This window comes from Anser brachyrhynchus (genome assembly GCF_964034855.1).
Source record: "Anser brachyrhynchus genome assembly, chromosome: 8".
In the NCBI taxonomy this organism is placed as follows: domain Eukaryota; kingdom Metazoa; phylum Chordata; class Aves; order Anseriformes; family Anatidae; genus Anser; species Anser brachyrhynchus.
The window spans coordinates 29,511,293-29,528,077 of NC_137702.1; the positions used below are offsets into that span (position 1 = coordinate 29,511,293).

General features: G+C 33.9%; 1 protein-coding gene across 3 annotated transcripts in view; it reads left to right on the forward strand.

Moving 5' to 3' along the window:
• Nucleotides 1-16,785, forward strand: part of CDC14A (cell division cycle 14A) — a 55,852-nt gene that overhangs the window by 35,611 nt on the left and 3,456 nt on the right. For 2 of the 3 annotated variants that reach the window (XM_080602467.1, XM_080602468.1), the window contains 7 exons: nt 1,177-1,407; nt 2,939-3,077; nt 5,724-5,880; nt 6,701-6,816; nt 7,343-7,390; nt 8,745-8,873; nt 9,804-10,126. In XM_080602467.1, the coding sequence (XP_080458593.1) occupies nt 1,177-1,407; nt 2,939-3,077; nt 5,724-5,880; nt 6,701-6,816; nt 7,343-7,390; nt 8,745-8,873; nt 9,804-10,126 (1,143 nt within the window). The remainder of the gene's footprint in view (nt 1-1,176; nt 1,408-2,938; nt 3,078-5,723; nt 5,881-6,700; nt 6,817-7,342; nt 7,391-8,744; nt 8,874-9,803; nt 10,127-16,785) is intronic. The other variant, XM_080602469.1, reaches the window with a different exon arrangement.

The following is a 16,785-nucleotide window of genomic DNA, read 5'->3' on the forward strand; positions in this document are numbered from 1 at the left end:
GGTTTGGATTTTCCCCTAGTCACCGTTAGAGTCACTTCTTGCAGAGCATCTTCAAAAATGATCTAAATTATTCTGTAGAATCTGGAAAACTTATGTTTTTAACATGCATATAACTGAAATACTATTAAATGAACACTAATGCTTATGATCCAGTTATGAGAGTAAGTACACATTACAAAGCTACATTTTTCTCATTATGCTGTGACTCTAATTGCATTTACCAATGCATATATGACTTGTAGAAATGTCCCATGAAATGTCTCAAACCTGTTTGATCTAGGGGAAAGTTAGATGTAGTAATGCTGTTGTATTGGTGGGGATATAATGTGGACTAATTTCACCTGCACCTTTTCTGCAGTTTTACACTACTTACTGTCTAGGCAGCTGATATTTAAAAATATTCGATTCAGGAATGTGTGCAGATACTAAGAAGCTGCTTAATTTTTGAGTGTAATTGATGTGGAAGGAAGTAACTGTAAACCTATTTAAGAATCAGAAAAAAAATATATGGGCTGAGGTGAAATCTAGCATAAATTAGCAGAAACTTATCAAGAAGGAGCTGGGAAAAGAAAGTAGTTGGCAAATTAAAGGTAAAGGAGAAGTAAACTAAATACAAATTTGATGAGAACATCACTTAATCCTTTCTTTTCTCTCTAGAGGATCATATTGTGTCTCAATTGAATCAAGGCAATAAAGCTTTTTTTCATCACAGTGAAGCATAAATTTTTCTGGCACTACTTTACCCTTGACTACTTCTCTTGTCCATAATGTAGATCACCAATCTGTTTTCCTCATACACACAATTTGTCCTATTAAAGCATGTTTTATTCTTACGATGAAGAGCTGTTCTGAAATGCTATATGTAGTTAGCTTTCAAATATCTGTAAATCTCTACAAGTAGAGGGGAGTGGGCTAAACAAGAGGCAGTACAGTGCTTCAGAAATGCTGTGCTTTATTTTTTTCGGATTTCTTTTAATTATAGTGGTCTTCATGAGCATTTTGTGGGCGTTTTCAATATCAACAACTTTATTATTCTGAATAAAATATTAAAACATCTTCAATATTAGGATGTTTACTAGTCAAAAATTTTTAAAAGGGTTTTGACTAGCAGGACATTGAACTTCATTCTCATAAAACAGTTGTTGCAACACACTTTGCTTTATTTGTTTTTTATAGGTTATCCTCTTCATGCACCTGAAGCCTACTTTCCCTATTTCAGGAAACATAATGTCACATCAATCATAAGGCTAAACAAAAAAATTTATGAGGCAAAACGTTTTACTGATGCTGGGTTTGAGCATTATGACTTGTTCTTCATAGACGGAAGTACACCAAGCGACAATATAGTTCAAAGGTTCCTCAACATTTGTGAGAATGCTGGTGGTGCTATTGCTGTACATTGTAAAGGTATTTGTGCTTATTTATTTCTCATACTGAAGTTCAAAATAAGTATAAATGCACAGAATTTATTTCAAAAATTTAAAAAAATAAAACCCTGAAAAATAACTTATTCTTGTGAAAGTAATATTGCTTTATAATTTGACTAAATACATGACAAATACCAAATATTTTTCTGTGCATATTAAGCTCTTTCAGCCTACACTACTGCTTACAGAAACTGACGCTGTTGTTCATTGTTCTGTTTTGTTTTTTTTTTCCTTTTAGTGTCACTTGAAGGCATGAGTTTTAGTTAATGCAGACTTCTCTTTTGCATTATTCTTTCTCAGTTAGCATTATACTAATCTGCTAGGAAATGCCAAAGACTGAAAGGGTTTATTTGTGCTTTTGGGACTGTTATTCTACATTTTTCTGTGGAGCATAACTTCTGCATTTCACGTTAATGTGAGTTATTGTGATGCCAGTATTTCAAACCAGCCTATGTCAGCATATCAGCTAGAAAATATACAGAACATGCTTAGTCAAGAAGGATTAACAAAGGCTCTGAAGGGTTCATCTTGATGTATGTTTAAAGAATTGTGTAAGGACATTGTGGAGACAAATGTCTTGCTGAAACAATAATAGTGCTATTCAATCAACGTTGTTGTTTTTTTCCCCATGAGCACTAAAAATGCATGTCAGGTAAACAAGCTTATTTGCCAGCAACTTGTTGGTGTGGCAGAATTGTATGCTGTTCAATACATATTGCTTTTTATATAGATAGTTCACCAAGTACAGGGGAAGAACAACTCTAGGCACCAGTATGTGCTGGGACTCACCTGGCTGTGGACAGCAACTTTGCAGAAAAGGACCTAGGAGTCCTGGTGGACACCAAGTTGAACAACTTAGCACTGTGCCCTTACCACTAAGAAGGCTAACAGTATTCTTGGCTGCATTAGGCAAAGTATTGCCAGCAGTCAAGAGAGGTGATCCTTCTACTCTATTCAGCATTGGTGAAGCCTCACCTGAAGTGCTGTGTCCAGTTCTGGGCTCCTCAGTACAAGACAGACATGGACTTACCAGAAATGGTCCAACGTAGGGCCTGATCGAAGGACTGGAGCACCTCTCCTATGAGGAGTGGGTTGGGACCATTCAGCCTGAAAAGGAGCAGGCTTAAAGGGGTGGGGGAGGTCGACAAATATCTGGAGGCACAAAGTTATCTAGATTTACTTATTTAACTAGTTTTGCAAGTACAAAATCCAGCTAGGTCACAGTTTTCCTAAATATCAATCCATAAAAAATGTATGAGGTAGAAGTGCACGAGGAAGAAGTGATCAGTTGCATGTTTTCTTAAAGATTTTTTTTGTAAATATGATATACTAGTTCATATACGTACAGCACTGAAATCCAATAATATGGCAAACAGGATACTGAACCAGAAATTTTCTTCAAATATTAAAGTGGTAAACAACATTATTAAAAAGTTGTCTTCTATCTTATACTTGAATTTGATAATTATGGAATGCTTATGACTTTGTATGTAATATTTGTGTTTCTTTAGCTGGCCTGGGGAGAACAGGAACACTGATTGCCTGCTACATAATGAAGCACTATAGATTCACGCATGCTGAAGCCATTGCTTGGATAAGAATATGTCGACCAGGCTCTATTATAGGACCTCAGCAACACTTCTTGGAAGAGTATGTGTATTTGATTTGCTACTAAGAATCAACTGTTTTTCTACATCTTTATCCATCTTGTGCTATTGTTTAGGATCTATTTTCTGTCTTCTAATATTGTATATTACTGCCTGTTGTAACATATTTAAGTTGAGATTAATTTGAGATTGAGGTAGATAGAAAAAAATTCTATTCTTAAAAATTCTATTCTAAAAATAGAATTTACTTGTTAGCAATCAGCTTCTCTGGAGCACTGTGCATTTTGTTGCCTTCAGGGGCAGAGGGTCTCAAGACTGCATATTTGTGATCTGGGGGGCTTAGGAGATAAAGACAAACACATTGGCAGTATAAACTCCAGGTGTAGATGTAAGATTAAATCAACAATAAAGATTTATTAAAATGTTAATATAGAAAAGACATACTTTATATACTTCAAGCCTATGATGACACTTGAATCTTGCCATAGTAATAATTGACTCATTATTTTTATTGTAACTAAGGATTAAATAAGTCTGTGGTGGACAACTTATGCTCTCTGTCAGATTCCTGGCCAGATTCCTTCGTATGAACATTTCTGACCTGGAGCTAATGTAGTTATTAGCAAAACATAATTGTATGGTTTTAATATGGCTCGTTCTCAAATTTGACTATATACTTTATTTTGAAAACACTTTGTGTACAGGTAATTTGAATGGGAGATTCAAGGTTTGATCCTGACTGGGTCTGTCTGGAAATAGATAGTACAATTACACTGTCTTCAGGGATGTTGATGTTAGGTTTAATTTCATAGTGACTTCTGTGTTGAATTACTACTGTAATAGCTGATATTTCTGAGGTGATACCTTCTGTTGTTTAGCTGAAGGCATTTTCATTGTTATGAGGAAAAGATACTGTATAAATACAGTAAAACATTATTTGACCTTGCATCTAAAATAGGATACCAGAGAAAGAAGTGTTACTGTAATTCCTAATAGAAATGGAGCATGAATTAGGATTCCTATTTACGTTCTACTCCTTGGAATGGACACTCATTTATTTGAGAAATGGCCCACCATTATTCAAAATGCTGTAAATCACAAACTTTCACGAACCACAAGTGCTCACTGAAGACGGATCAAATTTTTCCACACCCTGCTGATCCTTGGTTGATCAATTTTTAAAAATAACTTCCACAAAACAGCAAGAATAAGAGGGGAAGATATTAGGTGATTAGTAAGTGCTGTTCACTTGAAGAACGAGAAATACAGTAACTAAGTCTCTTCTGCAGTGGCCTTGAAACACTTGGTTTGATTTTGTAGATAGCCAAAGATCTTTCAGATTTTTTTCATTAGTATCTATATCACTTATATCCAAGAGTTGTTGTATTGGTCAGTGAGAATTTTCTATTGTCCTAATGGCAATTGATACCTGTTTTGATATTCAAACAAAATTCAAGTGATATCACCAGTAGCCTCAAAATGGGAATGAGGAGGAAGAAGCTAACATCAGTTTTATCAGTCTAATATGAAAAGTCTTGGTCTCAGGACTGCAAAATTGCATCTGACAAAAAGGTTAAATCTTACAAATTTGCTCTCCCAGCCTTCATAGATGTCAAAACTTCATCTCCTTACCTCCTTTGAGGTTTATTGAAGGAGGTTTTGAACAGTGTTGTGTTTTTTTTTTTTTGGTAGGAAAAAAAAACATCACTTGGGTAGGAGGGTATCAAATGAGTTTGCTACTGTGAATGCAATTAATCTTGAAAGACTTCAGAGGTATTCAAATTCAAGAACACCTTATAGGCTACTTTTGTTAGGTGGATTTAGTGGTTTTGTGTGCTTTCCACCCCCCCCCCCCCCAACACACTTTGTTTTCTTGGGATGTAGTGAAATCTTTCAGGAAGTGTTTACCTTTCCCATTTGTTATTGTGCAAGCTTGGGCAATTGGCTCAGGCTACTTGATTCTTAAGCTTTACCGTAATACTCTGTTTTCAAAGAAAAGTTTCCGGTGAAATTATCTTCTCAGACTTTTTTCTGTTCAGTTTTAAGAAATTAATTTTGTTATGATAATATGTAATAGGATCTCAGTTCTTGAACTGGAACTTCCATGTATAGAAGCTTGACAGGTATCTATCCAGCAAAAGCGTGCTATGCCCAAGTACATAGCAATTAAATGATGATTATTTTTGCCACCTGTCTACAGGATATAATCTTGTATTTTCTGAAAGTTGCTCCTAAACTCCTGTTAAACTTTACGTGACTATGACCACTTTTGCCACACAATATCCATATACACAAAACTTATGCTGATAGTTAGTGTGGTATCATACTTTATTCTACCCATTATGTATATAAAAGAATTAATTTATATGATTTTTTTTTAAAATGGCTTTTAAGAGCCTTTAAATGCTATGGCAATTCATTTAGTTAATCTCTTTTACTAATAGGATTTTGTAAAATGAAGTTTTAATTTCTTCGATGGCTACAGACTTGTTTAGAGATTGTTTCTTTTTTCATTTTTTAACCATCAAAGATGATTTTTTTAGTGATAAAATGTGCAGATTATTTATTTTCAGTTGAAGATGCACAGAGGATTCAAATGTTGTCAGTCTATAAAAGTAGCATGTTTCCATATTGTTTTTATCTGTGTGCAAATTTATTGATATTAATTGATTTGTTTTGAATCCAAAAGGAAGCAAGCAATGTTATGGCTGGAGGGAGATCTCATCCAATCCAAACAGAAACAACGAGTAGTTGATGGAAACATTAACAGAGTTCTTTGTGGCTTGAGTGATATGTCAATCAGTGACAACTTGAACAAAGTACAAGACTTGGATCAATACGGGGAGGTAAGTGTTCATAAGAAGAATTTCAGATAAGCAGAGATAGAGCTGATCACTATAAGTAGCTATAGATCACTTTTAGGTTTGGGGGTTTTTTGGACTTCTATCTTTTTAAATATGTGACAATTAGAACAAATCTCAATTTTCTCAAAAACAAAAAAGCTTGGATTATATTTAAAACTTTTTGTGAAATATATGTAAAAGTGTAGGTCACTTCTGGTCACTTATACTTCAGGAAGGTTTGTGTAATTTCAGATAAGTCTTCCACAGTTTAAAGTTGTGGTTTTTTGTTTGTTTTGAAAACATAGGGGATAAATTTTCCTAATGGAAATCTACTTATTTCAAGCTTCTAGCTGATAATTCATGAGTGTATAGATGTCCATCCCTTTATTGCAGTGTTGTGGATTACTGCTGTTATGTGTACATTTGGGGTAAGGATCTTATAATTATTTATTGTGAGGAGAGGCATGAAGTGTCAGCTAAAGTGAACCTATTTCTTCTTCTGAACTAGTAAAAACTTTAAACTGTTAATAATAGTTATGGAGGAAAGAGTTGGAATTCAGGTACTATAAAAACAGACTTATTTAAATACATAGTGGCATTAGATTCGAGCATCCTGAACTGATTTTGAGGTTAGATTGTGCATTTGTACAATGACACGTTTTATTCACTGGAACTGTACAAAGATTAGCATAGTGCCCCATTAATGCAAAAGATTGTAAAATAGCCTTTTAAATGTTAATCTTTGCAAAGGAGATGTTCATTAGTTTTAAACTACATTGCTCTTAAAAATTTTGTATATTTCTTTGCATACTTTGTTTCACAGAATGAATTTGAAGACAAAGCAGGTATGGAAGCAAAGAATGGCATGACACAGGGAGATAAGCTTCATGCCTTAAAAAGTCGGAGAAGGACATGCTCAACTACAACTGGAGCTCTGAGGTAATTAAATAATTCTGTGGTAATTTGCAATTTTAAATTCACTCTATGCTATCAGATCTTTATAGCAAGTACGCCATTTTGTTTAAGCAGTGGTACTAGTTGTGCCACTTCTGTGGTGGAAATTTGTGTGTGTGTATTAGTTGCATATTTATTTTAATAATTTGTTCTTTTATTTTCTGTCTTCCTGTTCCGGGTAACTACTTACTTTTTAGCAGCAAAAGATAAAGCAGAAAATTATTTCAAAACCTTCATACTTATGTTATGTAGCATTTTAAAACTTGTCCCTAACAAAAATACTTCTTAATTTCTGTAGTTTTTCTGTCTTGTTATATCAATTTTGAATCTTTTAGGGTCTGTAAAAATGTAAAGTTTGGAATTAAACCCGCAGTTTCTTAATACTAAATGATCTCTGCTGTTTCAATTAAAATTAAGTTAGTGTCGTACTTTAAAGCCTGTGTGAAATATGCAAGTATACTTGAAATAAATTAACCTTTGATTTTTAAAATGTCGTCTTTCGTTTCTTTAGGCTGCAAGAAATGAAACTGCACACCAGGTCCATATCTCAACCTTTCAGGTATTAACCTTAAGAAATTATCTAATATATTCAATTATAGTTCTAAATGTATACCACTTTAGTCTTCTGTATTCAGTGTTTTGAGTTACGCGTATCACATCAATTGATTAGCAGTTTCAGACTTGTGAGAAATGGCAGGGAACAAACTTTTTTAAGCAGCTGCAAATAGCAAAAAAAAAAAATAGTTAAGCAGAGGGACACAGCTGCGCTTTGGGGATACCTTGAATTCTCCTTAATAACTAGTACATACAAGTAATTTCTTCAGTCATATTTTCTGATATCCATGCTGTTATGCAATGAAGGCTGGATAGTTAACTCATAACCCATTCATTTCTGTAAAAATAAATACTTGTCTCAAAAACCTAAATCAGCTAAATGTTGTCTGTATATCACAAGTTGTGGTCTGGGTGGTTCTTGTAGATGGACTAGAGACTATACAATCAATACTTTTATCAGAAGATGTACCATATGAATATTGGAATATTGAGTTTTAGTACCTTCTGATGGTTTAAAATAGGACACTGTACCTTTTACTACAAATAAGTACTTCCCAGAAGTTTCTGTGGATCCAAGAAAGCCAACAGTTTCTTTTCACTTTCATAAATGTTTTTCATTTATGACACATACTGAAATTGAAACAGTACTAACAGTTCCCCTCTAAAGAATATAAAACCTAGAATAAAAATTGACTTAACTTTAAGAACTATAGGAATGGTAGATCTAGGTCTTATACTTTTGTAACCACTGCACCCTTTACCATTGCATTTAAAATACGCTATGTAAGGCATAGTATTTGTCATTATAAAGCATTAATATGAAAAAGAACACATTACCTTCAGTTTTATTGCAGCCTGGATTTTTGAGATAGATTATTCCAGGTGTCTAACTTCAGAGACTTCTGTTTATATGGTGTTGTGTTTTTTTTTTGGTGTGGAAGTAAAGCTATTTCTGCTCTGTCATTCCTTCTGTGCTTGTAGTTGGAGACTTGTACCCAAGGCCTTAGGAGCTGATCATGACTATACCCCCTTGGTCTAACGATGGAGAGAATTTCATACTACTGCTAGGCTCTTCATTTACTAATTTTTATTAAACTAAAAAAGTATTCTTTGTCATTGCAAATTTGACACAAAATATTGAGGTGAAAAGTAGCCTATAACTATATAATATGATATAGCAGGAGAAAAACACCTTAAGTATTTCTCAAACCAGGCAAATCATTTGCTGTTGAGTTCTCAGAACATCTTGAGATTACCACTTTTGAAAATACCAGTCTCTGTATTGAAAGACTATGTGTTTGGGATGTGCATTTCAATTATAATAATCTTACTTCTCACTAAAACTCCACTACTTCTAGACTGAATACTTCAGGCAGCACCGAAGGATCCATGTCTCCACTGAAGGCCTCCAAAGTCATGACAGTTAATTTACCGTCTGCAGAAAGAATAAGCAGATTTACCGCATCCTCAGGCTCTAACCTTAAAAGGTTTTTTTTATTTCTCATTTTGGTACAAATACTTATTATATATTATAGTGGTTTTCAACACATATGCAGTCTATGAAGGACTTGCTGTTCTTGGGTGTGAGAGGGCCTACATTTACTTACAAAATTATTTGCTGTTCTACTAGCCCAACTTCAGTTGCCTACAGATGGGGAGAAAAAAACAAACAACCCTGCCCCAAACACACACACGTAAAAACACTACTGGTGTGAGTTTGGGGAGGATTGTGTCAATTCAGAAACAGTATTATGTTGCTCAGTTTTTTATATTCATCTGAATTTATAGGAGCTTTGCAACTATTCCTATAAATCTGTATATTACTAATCTCAAAAAAAAAAATACTGAGCTGTAATTGAAATGATTTTCATGAACCCTTGATTCATTGCTATTCAATTCCATTATTACTACTGTACTAAGTAATTATGGATGTCAAATTAAATATATAATGATGTATTTTTCATAACTTATGGGCACAACTATTTACTTTTAAAACAACTAAATCAGAGATATTTCTTGATACCTTATTGTTAGTCTCAAATTTTATCATGTTCCTTCCTGGTTACTTGAAGACTTTTATTGCACTACCTCTAAGAAACAGGAGTTCCTAAACTTACATGTAGACAAAGTATGTTAGTGTAGGTCAGCCACTGCCTCAACCTTTTAACACAATCTCCTGCATGTGTGTGTGATTTGACAGAGGTGAAAGCTGACAGTGGCTTGAGTAAATGAAGTATGGGAACTCCTACCACAGAATTCTCTTTTTAGTTAATTTCATCTTTAGAGAAGATGAAGTTGTGTGCACACATTGTTTCAGAATGGTCCATATTATTCACCTAATGTCTTCTGAATTGTCTGTTATGTGTACGTACTACATACATTGTGTGTATTTTTTCCCCCATGTGTTTTCCATTCAGCATTTCCATAAACTCCAGACTAGCCAGTTCTCTAGGGAACCTGTATGCTGCTTCAGATGATGATGAGACCAAAATGACATCATTGTCCTCTAGGACAGGTTTTTCTGTAAGCCAAATCTCCAGCCACTTGAATGGCAGCTTGCAGCTGCCACACAGAAATAACCATGAACTGAACAACAACTTGTACAACAGAAACAGCAGTAGTGGCAACAACCTGAGCAGCCAAACCAGTTTTCACAGCGCCGTGACAGATGAGTACGCATCAACCCTCCTTTATGGGCCTTACAGCTCCTCAAGCACAATACCAGAATCGATCAATTCTTGTAAGTTCAGTCACAACTCTTTCAGGCTTCTGACCACTGCTGATCTTCCTTGCTTCTCTGAGCAAAGCTGTTGTTTAAAAAAAATAAAATCTTAAACTAGCTTAATTTTCTGACTTCCTGTAATACTTTTCAACAGTATTTTGTCTGTTGCCTTTTTAAGTAACTATCATTTCAGCTGCTTTTTTTCTGCTTTTTTCTAGCATCTAGATCATGGAGGTTTTATGAAAATAAATCAATACTAAACTTAAGCTAGTACCTTTCTTGATACCTTTTTTATGGACCTTCATTCCCTTTAGATTTTCATTTCAAATGATCCATAATATAGTTTATAATTTTATTATGTATCTTAATCTTCATGCAAAAATAGATTTAAAGAAACTTTTGTGTTGTTTGTGTCATACTAAATGGAAGATAGTGCATTCTTAAGGATAGGATTCCTTTAAAAGATGAGCGTGCTTGACTTGAAACCGAAGTCCTCTTCTAACATTAAAAATATTTCAGGGCTATATATTTCTGATGGTCTTACCATTTTAGTTTTCCTGCCTGTACAACTTTGCTGCCTTGGGTTTATTTTGTGCCCTTTTTCTGAGTGAAAGAGTATGTATAAAGACGATACGTGAACAAATTAGTGCAACTTGAAAGTGATGCTGTACAAAATGTAGAGAGAGACTACAGAGACTTCACTTGTGGAATCGGAAATAAATTCAGCTACAGAATGTCAATTTCAGGGAAAAAATAAGCATTTAAAAAACAACTTAATATATCTGGTTTCCAAAGATTGGATATCATACTAATTATTAAAATTACTGCACAGTACTTAATGGAATATATTGCCTATAATTAATTGAACCCATCAGCCTCCATTTATTACTGACGCTTCGTATATTTCATTTTTCAGCCACTGGAAATAAAATGAACTTCACGTATAATTAACTTCAGAATATTGCACCTTTCCTTTGTTTCCTTACCACAGACACATTATTTGTTTCAGTACAACTAAAGTTTTAGTGTTATACCTGCTACTGTTTTTCAGTGTGGCAAGTCCCCTGCCTTAAAACAGGCGATATAAACCTTGCATGCTATTAGGACATCAGCATAAAAGGTCATTCATGGATTGTGTTGTGCTCTTTTTTTTCCTGAAGTGAGAGACCAGTCTTCTCATTAACAGGTAGTATATTGGCACCACTTACAGGTCAGAAGCCACAGGTTTATAGCTTGGGTATATGAGTTGCACTGTATGAGGATAGGCAACAATAGGAAATGCATTTTCACTGTTTCATTGTGGAATTAATTTGTGTGGGGGACTGAAACCTAGCTAGTATGAAAAGTATTTTGAAAACAAAGCTGCTGTGAGGGAACTTGTTACCTCTTAGGTGTTTTGTTAGTACTTCGATGGATGCTTGCATTTGAAAAGTAGAGTTGTTGTGCTAGGATGTGCTTCTTATCCACTGCAACTTCTCTGCAGATAAGTGTTAATATTCCACGATATTAGGATCACTGAGTGATCTGTATTGAGTTTAAATTTGAGTTTAAACAGTATTTTAAGCACTGGCAGTAACTTATGTCCTAGGGAGTTCTTGAATACTACCACATTCTTTTAAGTTACCTGAAGTTATTTTACCTCTTTAAATTGGTACTATTTTCACCTGTTACATAGGATCGTACGAGGCAAACTATACGTAACTGAGATTTGTTTCAAGTTGGATGCAGAAACCATCCTAGTAACTTTTGTAAGGAAACCAGTTCTAGAACAACACTATTTTAGTTCAAGCTACTAGTTTGGTTGAATTCTTCCAGACACAGAGGTGAAAAGAGAAGATGAAAAGCTGTACAGCAAACTGAGGATATTTGATTTGAGACACAGCCATGAGTATTTCACTTGTTCATAAATTCTGATGATTCTAGAAAGTCAGACTTTCTAGGTGATCTCAGTTTTGTATCCAATATGCTTACAGAAATTCAATTCCTCAGAAGAGGATAACTGACAAAGGCTCCAGCTGTGTATAGCGGAACAAAAGTCAGTACACAAAGAAAGGTAGAGAGCAATCACTAATTTGAGTATCTAAGTGGCAAAGCATCTCAGTTTTGGATTTCTCACCTTCAATAACCTTCAATATTGTCACATTTAAATAAATTTGAACAATAATTCCTGGGAAGGTCAATCCATTCCTGTAACAGAATAGTACAATAGGAAGTACCTAGCAATAGTACAATAGAGTACCTTGTGTAACTGATATGCTGCCAGAAGTAATTCTTTGTTTTTAGCCATATCTTAGTTACAGCTACATATTACACATTAATACATAAACCTACATGGAGAGCCCTAAGGGGTAGAGTTGCCTTACACCAGTAACATGACTTGATCATGAAAAATAAGTTGCCGTTATTTATAATAGCTCCAGTTAGTTACACGAGTACTAAATAGTAATACAAACCATTCCAGGAACAAAAGACACTTCCTCAAACAGCTAAAGCTTTAGAGGTTGAATAAAAATACTACATCTTAAAAATTTGTAACTGTCATCTCCTTTGGAAAGGTAGTTGCTTTATGCTACAAGTAATCCTTAACAAGAAAAGCAAAGTTGGTGGGCTTGCCCCTTAAGCATAGGCTTAGAAATTAAGTAATGATTGATGCCTTGTTTCTTATTCTGTCTAGGTATTTACAGAAGGCTAGCACTATGTTGCTATTTAATCTGCTGTGAAATAAAGATTAAGCTGTAAATTTAAAGGTAGTGGAACAGATCAAATAATTCTTCAAACATGTAGGAAAAGGGGCTGGGTTTACAATATAAATTACTGTCTTATGTCTAGTGTTGGAGCTACATGCTTCCTTCTTAGATAAAGGTGAGAAATTCTTACAAAAAAGGGAGGAAAGTGAGGAACATTGATTCGTGCTTAGTTTAAGCAAGAGGAAAAGAGTAATTAACAAACAGGTAAATGGTCATCCTGACACTGTAAAGCTATGCACATCTTTGTAAGGAGGGAAATATTGTTCCCTTGCAACAAAACTATTAAGTGACTTAAAATAACGATTTAAATTAAATCTGTTAGGCATAGAATGAAGTTTTAGATTGAACAGGAAGTATTTCTACAGGAAAAAGTAGCTTTCTAGAATGTGCTGCTATCTTAATGACTTAGTAATGGATGTAATGGTATAACTTTTCAGGAGTTCTTGGCTTAAATACCATTTGTTGATGAGGAGTAGAGGTTATACAGTCAAATATCTAATCTCTGCATACTTGTTTGTCTAGTAGTGAGTCTCACATTTACTGGCTATCACAGATCCTACTTGATATTGGTTTATTTTGAAGACTATTTATTTTGATAGTTGGTCCCACTACTGGAAGACAGTCCATTTAATCTGAAACTTGATGTATCTCTTTATTATAGTCCTTTAGCTTATTTTCTTGTCATGAAGACATTTCATGCTATTTATCTCAGTTTTGCTGTCTTTTGGTAAGTAGAACTCTTTGCATGTATGACACTGGCTCAAACATCCTTTTGGATAATGTTAGAATCCTTTACAGTTTTTTGAAAATTATTTTTCAGAAAGTAGAGGTAGCACTCTGTCATCTTTCAGGTGCAGAAAGCTTCTACCTAGTGCCATCCTGGTTATATATTCAAAGCTTGTATTAGCTTCTTTAACTCTAATGCACTGGAAGCTCAGGGGGATGGGGAGTTCTTGCTATCCAAGATACTGACACACATTATAGTTAAATGTCCTGCATTCCTTGTTCTTTTTTGTAGAATTCTGCATTTACTTGAATAAAAGCATCACTTTTTTCCCCCCTTTTCTTCCTGGAAACAATTTGTGAACCACAGAAGATTGTTGTCTTATCTGGATGTCAGTGGTTGAAGTAATATTTTGCTTGTGGTGGTATTCATCAGCAGTCATAAACTCATGAGCAAAATATGGAGTAACATGAAGCCTTATCACCTGTTCTGGCAGAATTCTGTTAAAAATAGAATTTTGTTTAATGATTTCCACTTCACTGCTTTAGATGCTGAAATTACTTGAAGTCTTGTCAGCCAAACCTTAGCCTTGATGCAGTAAGTGCTTGTATTACATTGCACTTTTTTCTAATTGGTGCACATCAGATAATGTACCTGACAGAAGTCTATTACATATACCAATAGTTATGTTTATTCATTTAACTTCTCATCAAAGAACTCTTGAAAGATATGAATTACATGCCTGTGCTTTTTACTAGCAGAATTCACTTAACCAGAGTTAAATGTCAAACTATCTGTAGTTGTACAGGTATTCTTATTTTGGAAAATCACCTTATTCTTATTTCTCTTTATTAGTTTAACTATTAACACCAGTGGTGAAGGAGCATTTTAAGATGGTTAGGACAGTAAATGTTCATTTCTAATGAACGTTTTTTAATATAATTAGTGAGAAAATGAGGAACTTATTTTTTAGGTGCTGCAAGTACATCATTCTTTTTTCCAGTAGAGAATGTTATCTAATACTTATTTTCTCTTTTTTTATGAAAAATTTAACACCCATTTATTAATACTACTATTTCACATTCTATTTAAAACAAAAATAGCCGTGACTATGTCTTCCTAAGGTTGTCAGCCATATATTTTTCCCTAATGGCTTTTGTTCTTTCATCAGTGTAAGCTTGCTATGTGTATCCGTTTCCTTATTATCATGTTTTATGATGCTGTATGCTGATGAACTAGATAAAAAAAATTGATTTTCATAGAATGGACAACTTGCCATTCTGACCAAGTAGAATAAATATTTTATTTGCAAATTTAACAAGTAGGGTGCTTTGATTAAACACAATCTCACAATTATAATCTGCAGAAATAATCTTATCATGTATAACCACATCTAAGGTACTACAATAAGATTCCTTCCTTGGATTTATAACTATTGTAAATACAAAATATCACTCCTTACAGTGTATTTTTACCAGAGAGTATGTATCTGGGTAGTCTTAAGATGAGTCACTTTTTGCTTCTATAGCTGTCATGGAAACTGACAAGATGGAAAAAATTCAAAAATTGAGAAGTGCAACAGTATTTTAAAGCTTATGTATATGAACTTGATACTTTTAGGAGAGGTTTTCTTAACTACAGTTTAACATCAGGGAATATAGTTTTTTGGAACAAAAAAAATAGTGTATCTTACTGATCTGTAAATCTAGCAGACTCAAAGGGTCACTTGAAGTGCGTATGTAGTTCTTATAATATACCCTGATTTATTTTAGTGGATCTTGTTTTCATATTATTTCTTGCTTTCTACAACATTCTTGTTTCAACAATGTTTTGGGAGAGTTGATGGGCCATTCAGACTTAATTACTTGTGAGATAAGGATTTTATCCTAAAAATAGTGATGTAATACTTGAATTTTGCTCTTTTCTGGAGAAGGTGCATGTTCAGTTCCTACCAGATAGACCTAAATGCTGTAGGGTTGTTGTCTGTAAAAAGTTAGTTTGCAGCTGACTTAGTCCTGAAGTTAAATGTGTGTGAATATGGTTCTAGCACCTAGATGGATCCATGGTTTATTTTCTTTTCCAGGAGACTTCCAATGTCTCCTACTGAACAAGAAAATGATAATAATCTAAGCAGTTGCTTCAGCATGAATTTGATTAGAATGATATCATTAATTGTAGGGAAGCAATCTAATTCTTAGTTTGTTTAAATGTCGGATACTTGGGTATAAAATGCTGAGCTTGACACTGCAGGAGATCATTGTAGGATTACACACTGAGGATTTTACTTAACTTTATTCTCTCTTTGTGGCAGTTCAGCAACTTCATTTTATTTTTCTTTTATATTTTTCCTCTATTTTAAGAAAGATTGTCTTAAATACCAGCCTGTGACTTGTAAAGGTGGATTGGGGCTTTCTGTTTTTAATAAAGCTTTCAGAATTAAAGGCTATACTTTGACTCACTGCAAAATAGGAGGTAGGAATGTGAATTCTAAAATAGAAAACTCCTCCATTTGAGATCAAAAAAAAAGTTAGGTTTTGAAATATTACAGTCGATCTCTTTGGACAATGTAAAATGTTAAGAGCATTACTTAACTGTAAAATCCGGAGGGGGGAAAAAAAAAGAACAACACCCCAACTATATTTTGATTTTTCAAACTCAAAAATTAGTCCGTATACTTTGCAACAGCTATGTTGTTATAACTGCCACCATGTTTTTAGTAATAGGAGCTTTACAGGAAGTGATTTCAATTAATCTTACTCTAGAAAAATTGTTGATTATATTTAGTTGAATTCTTTCCTGTATTCAGAAGAGGCTTTGAGACATTAGGAAGAACTCATTACTTTATGAAGTAGCGCTATGCGAAGGGTGGAAACACTAAAAAGCATGCTTCTTGATTTTAAAATAAATATTTAAATGAATAAAAAACACCTACCCATCTATAATGAAAATTAAGAAAACATGCGATCTTGTTTTCAAGCAATCTGAATGCATGGATATTCTTTTTGACATATAGTCATAAATTTTTCTTTAATACTTTTGTAATTTAGATTTCTAACAATTTAATGAATTTTAAATTTCAGAATACTTAACTTAGAGTTACTTATTTAAATTGTAATGTAAAATTTCTGGTTACTACTGTCTATTATGTCTTACATATGCTGCTCATAGTTCTCTGTCAACTAATGCCAGCTGTTCCTGAGAACATA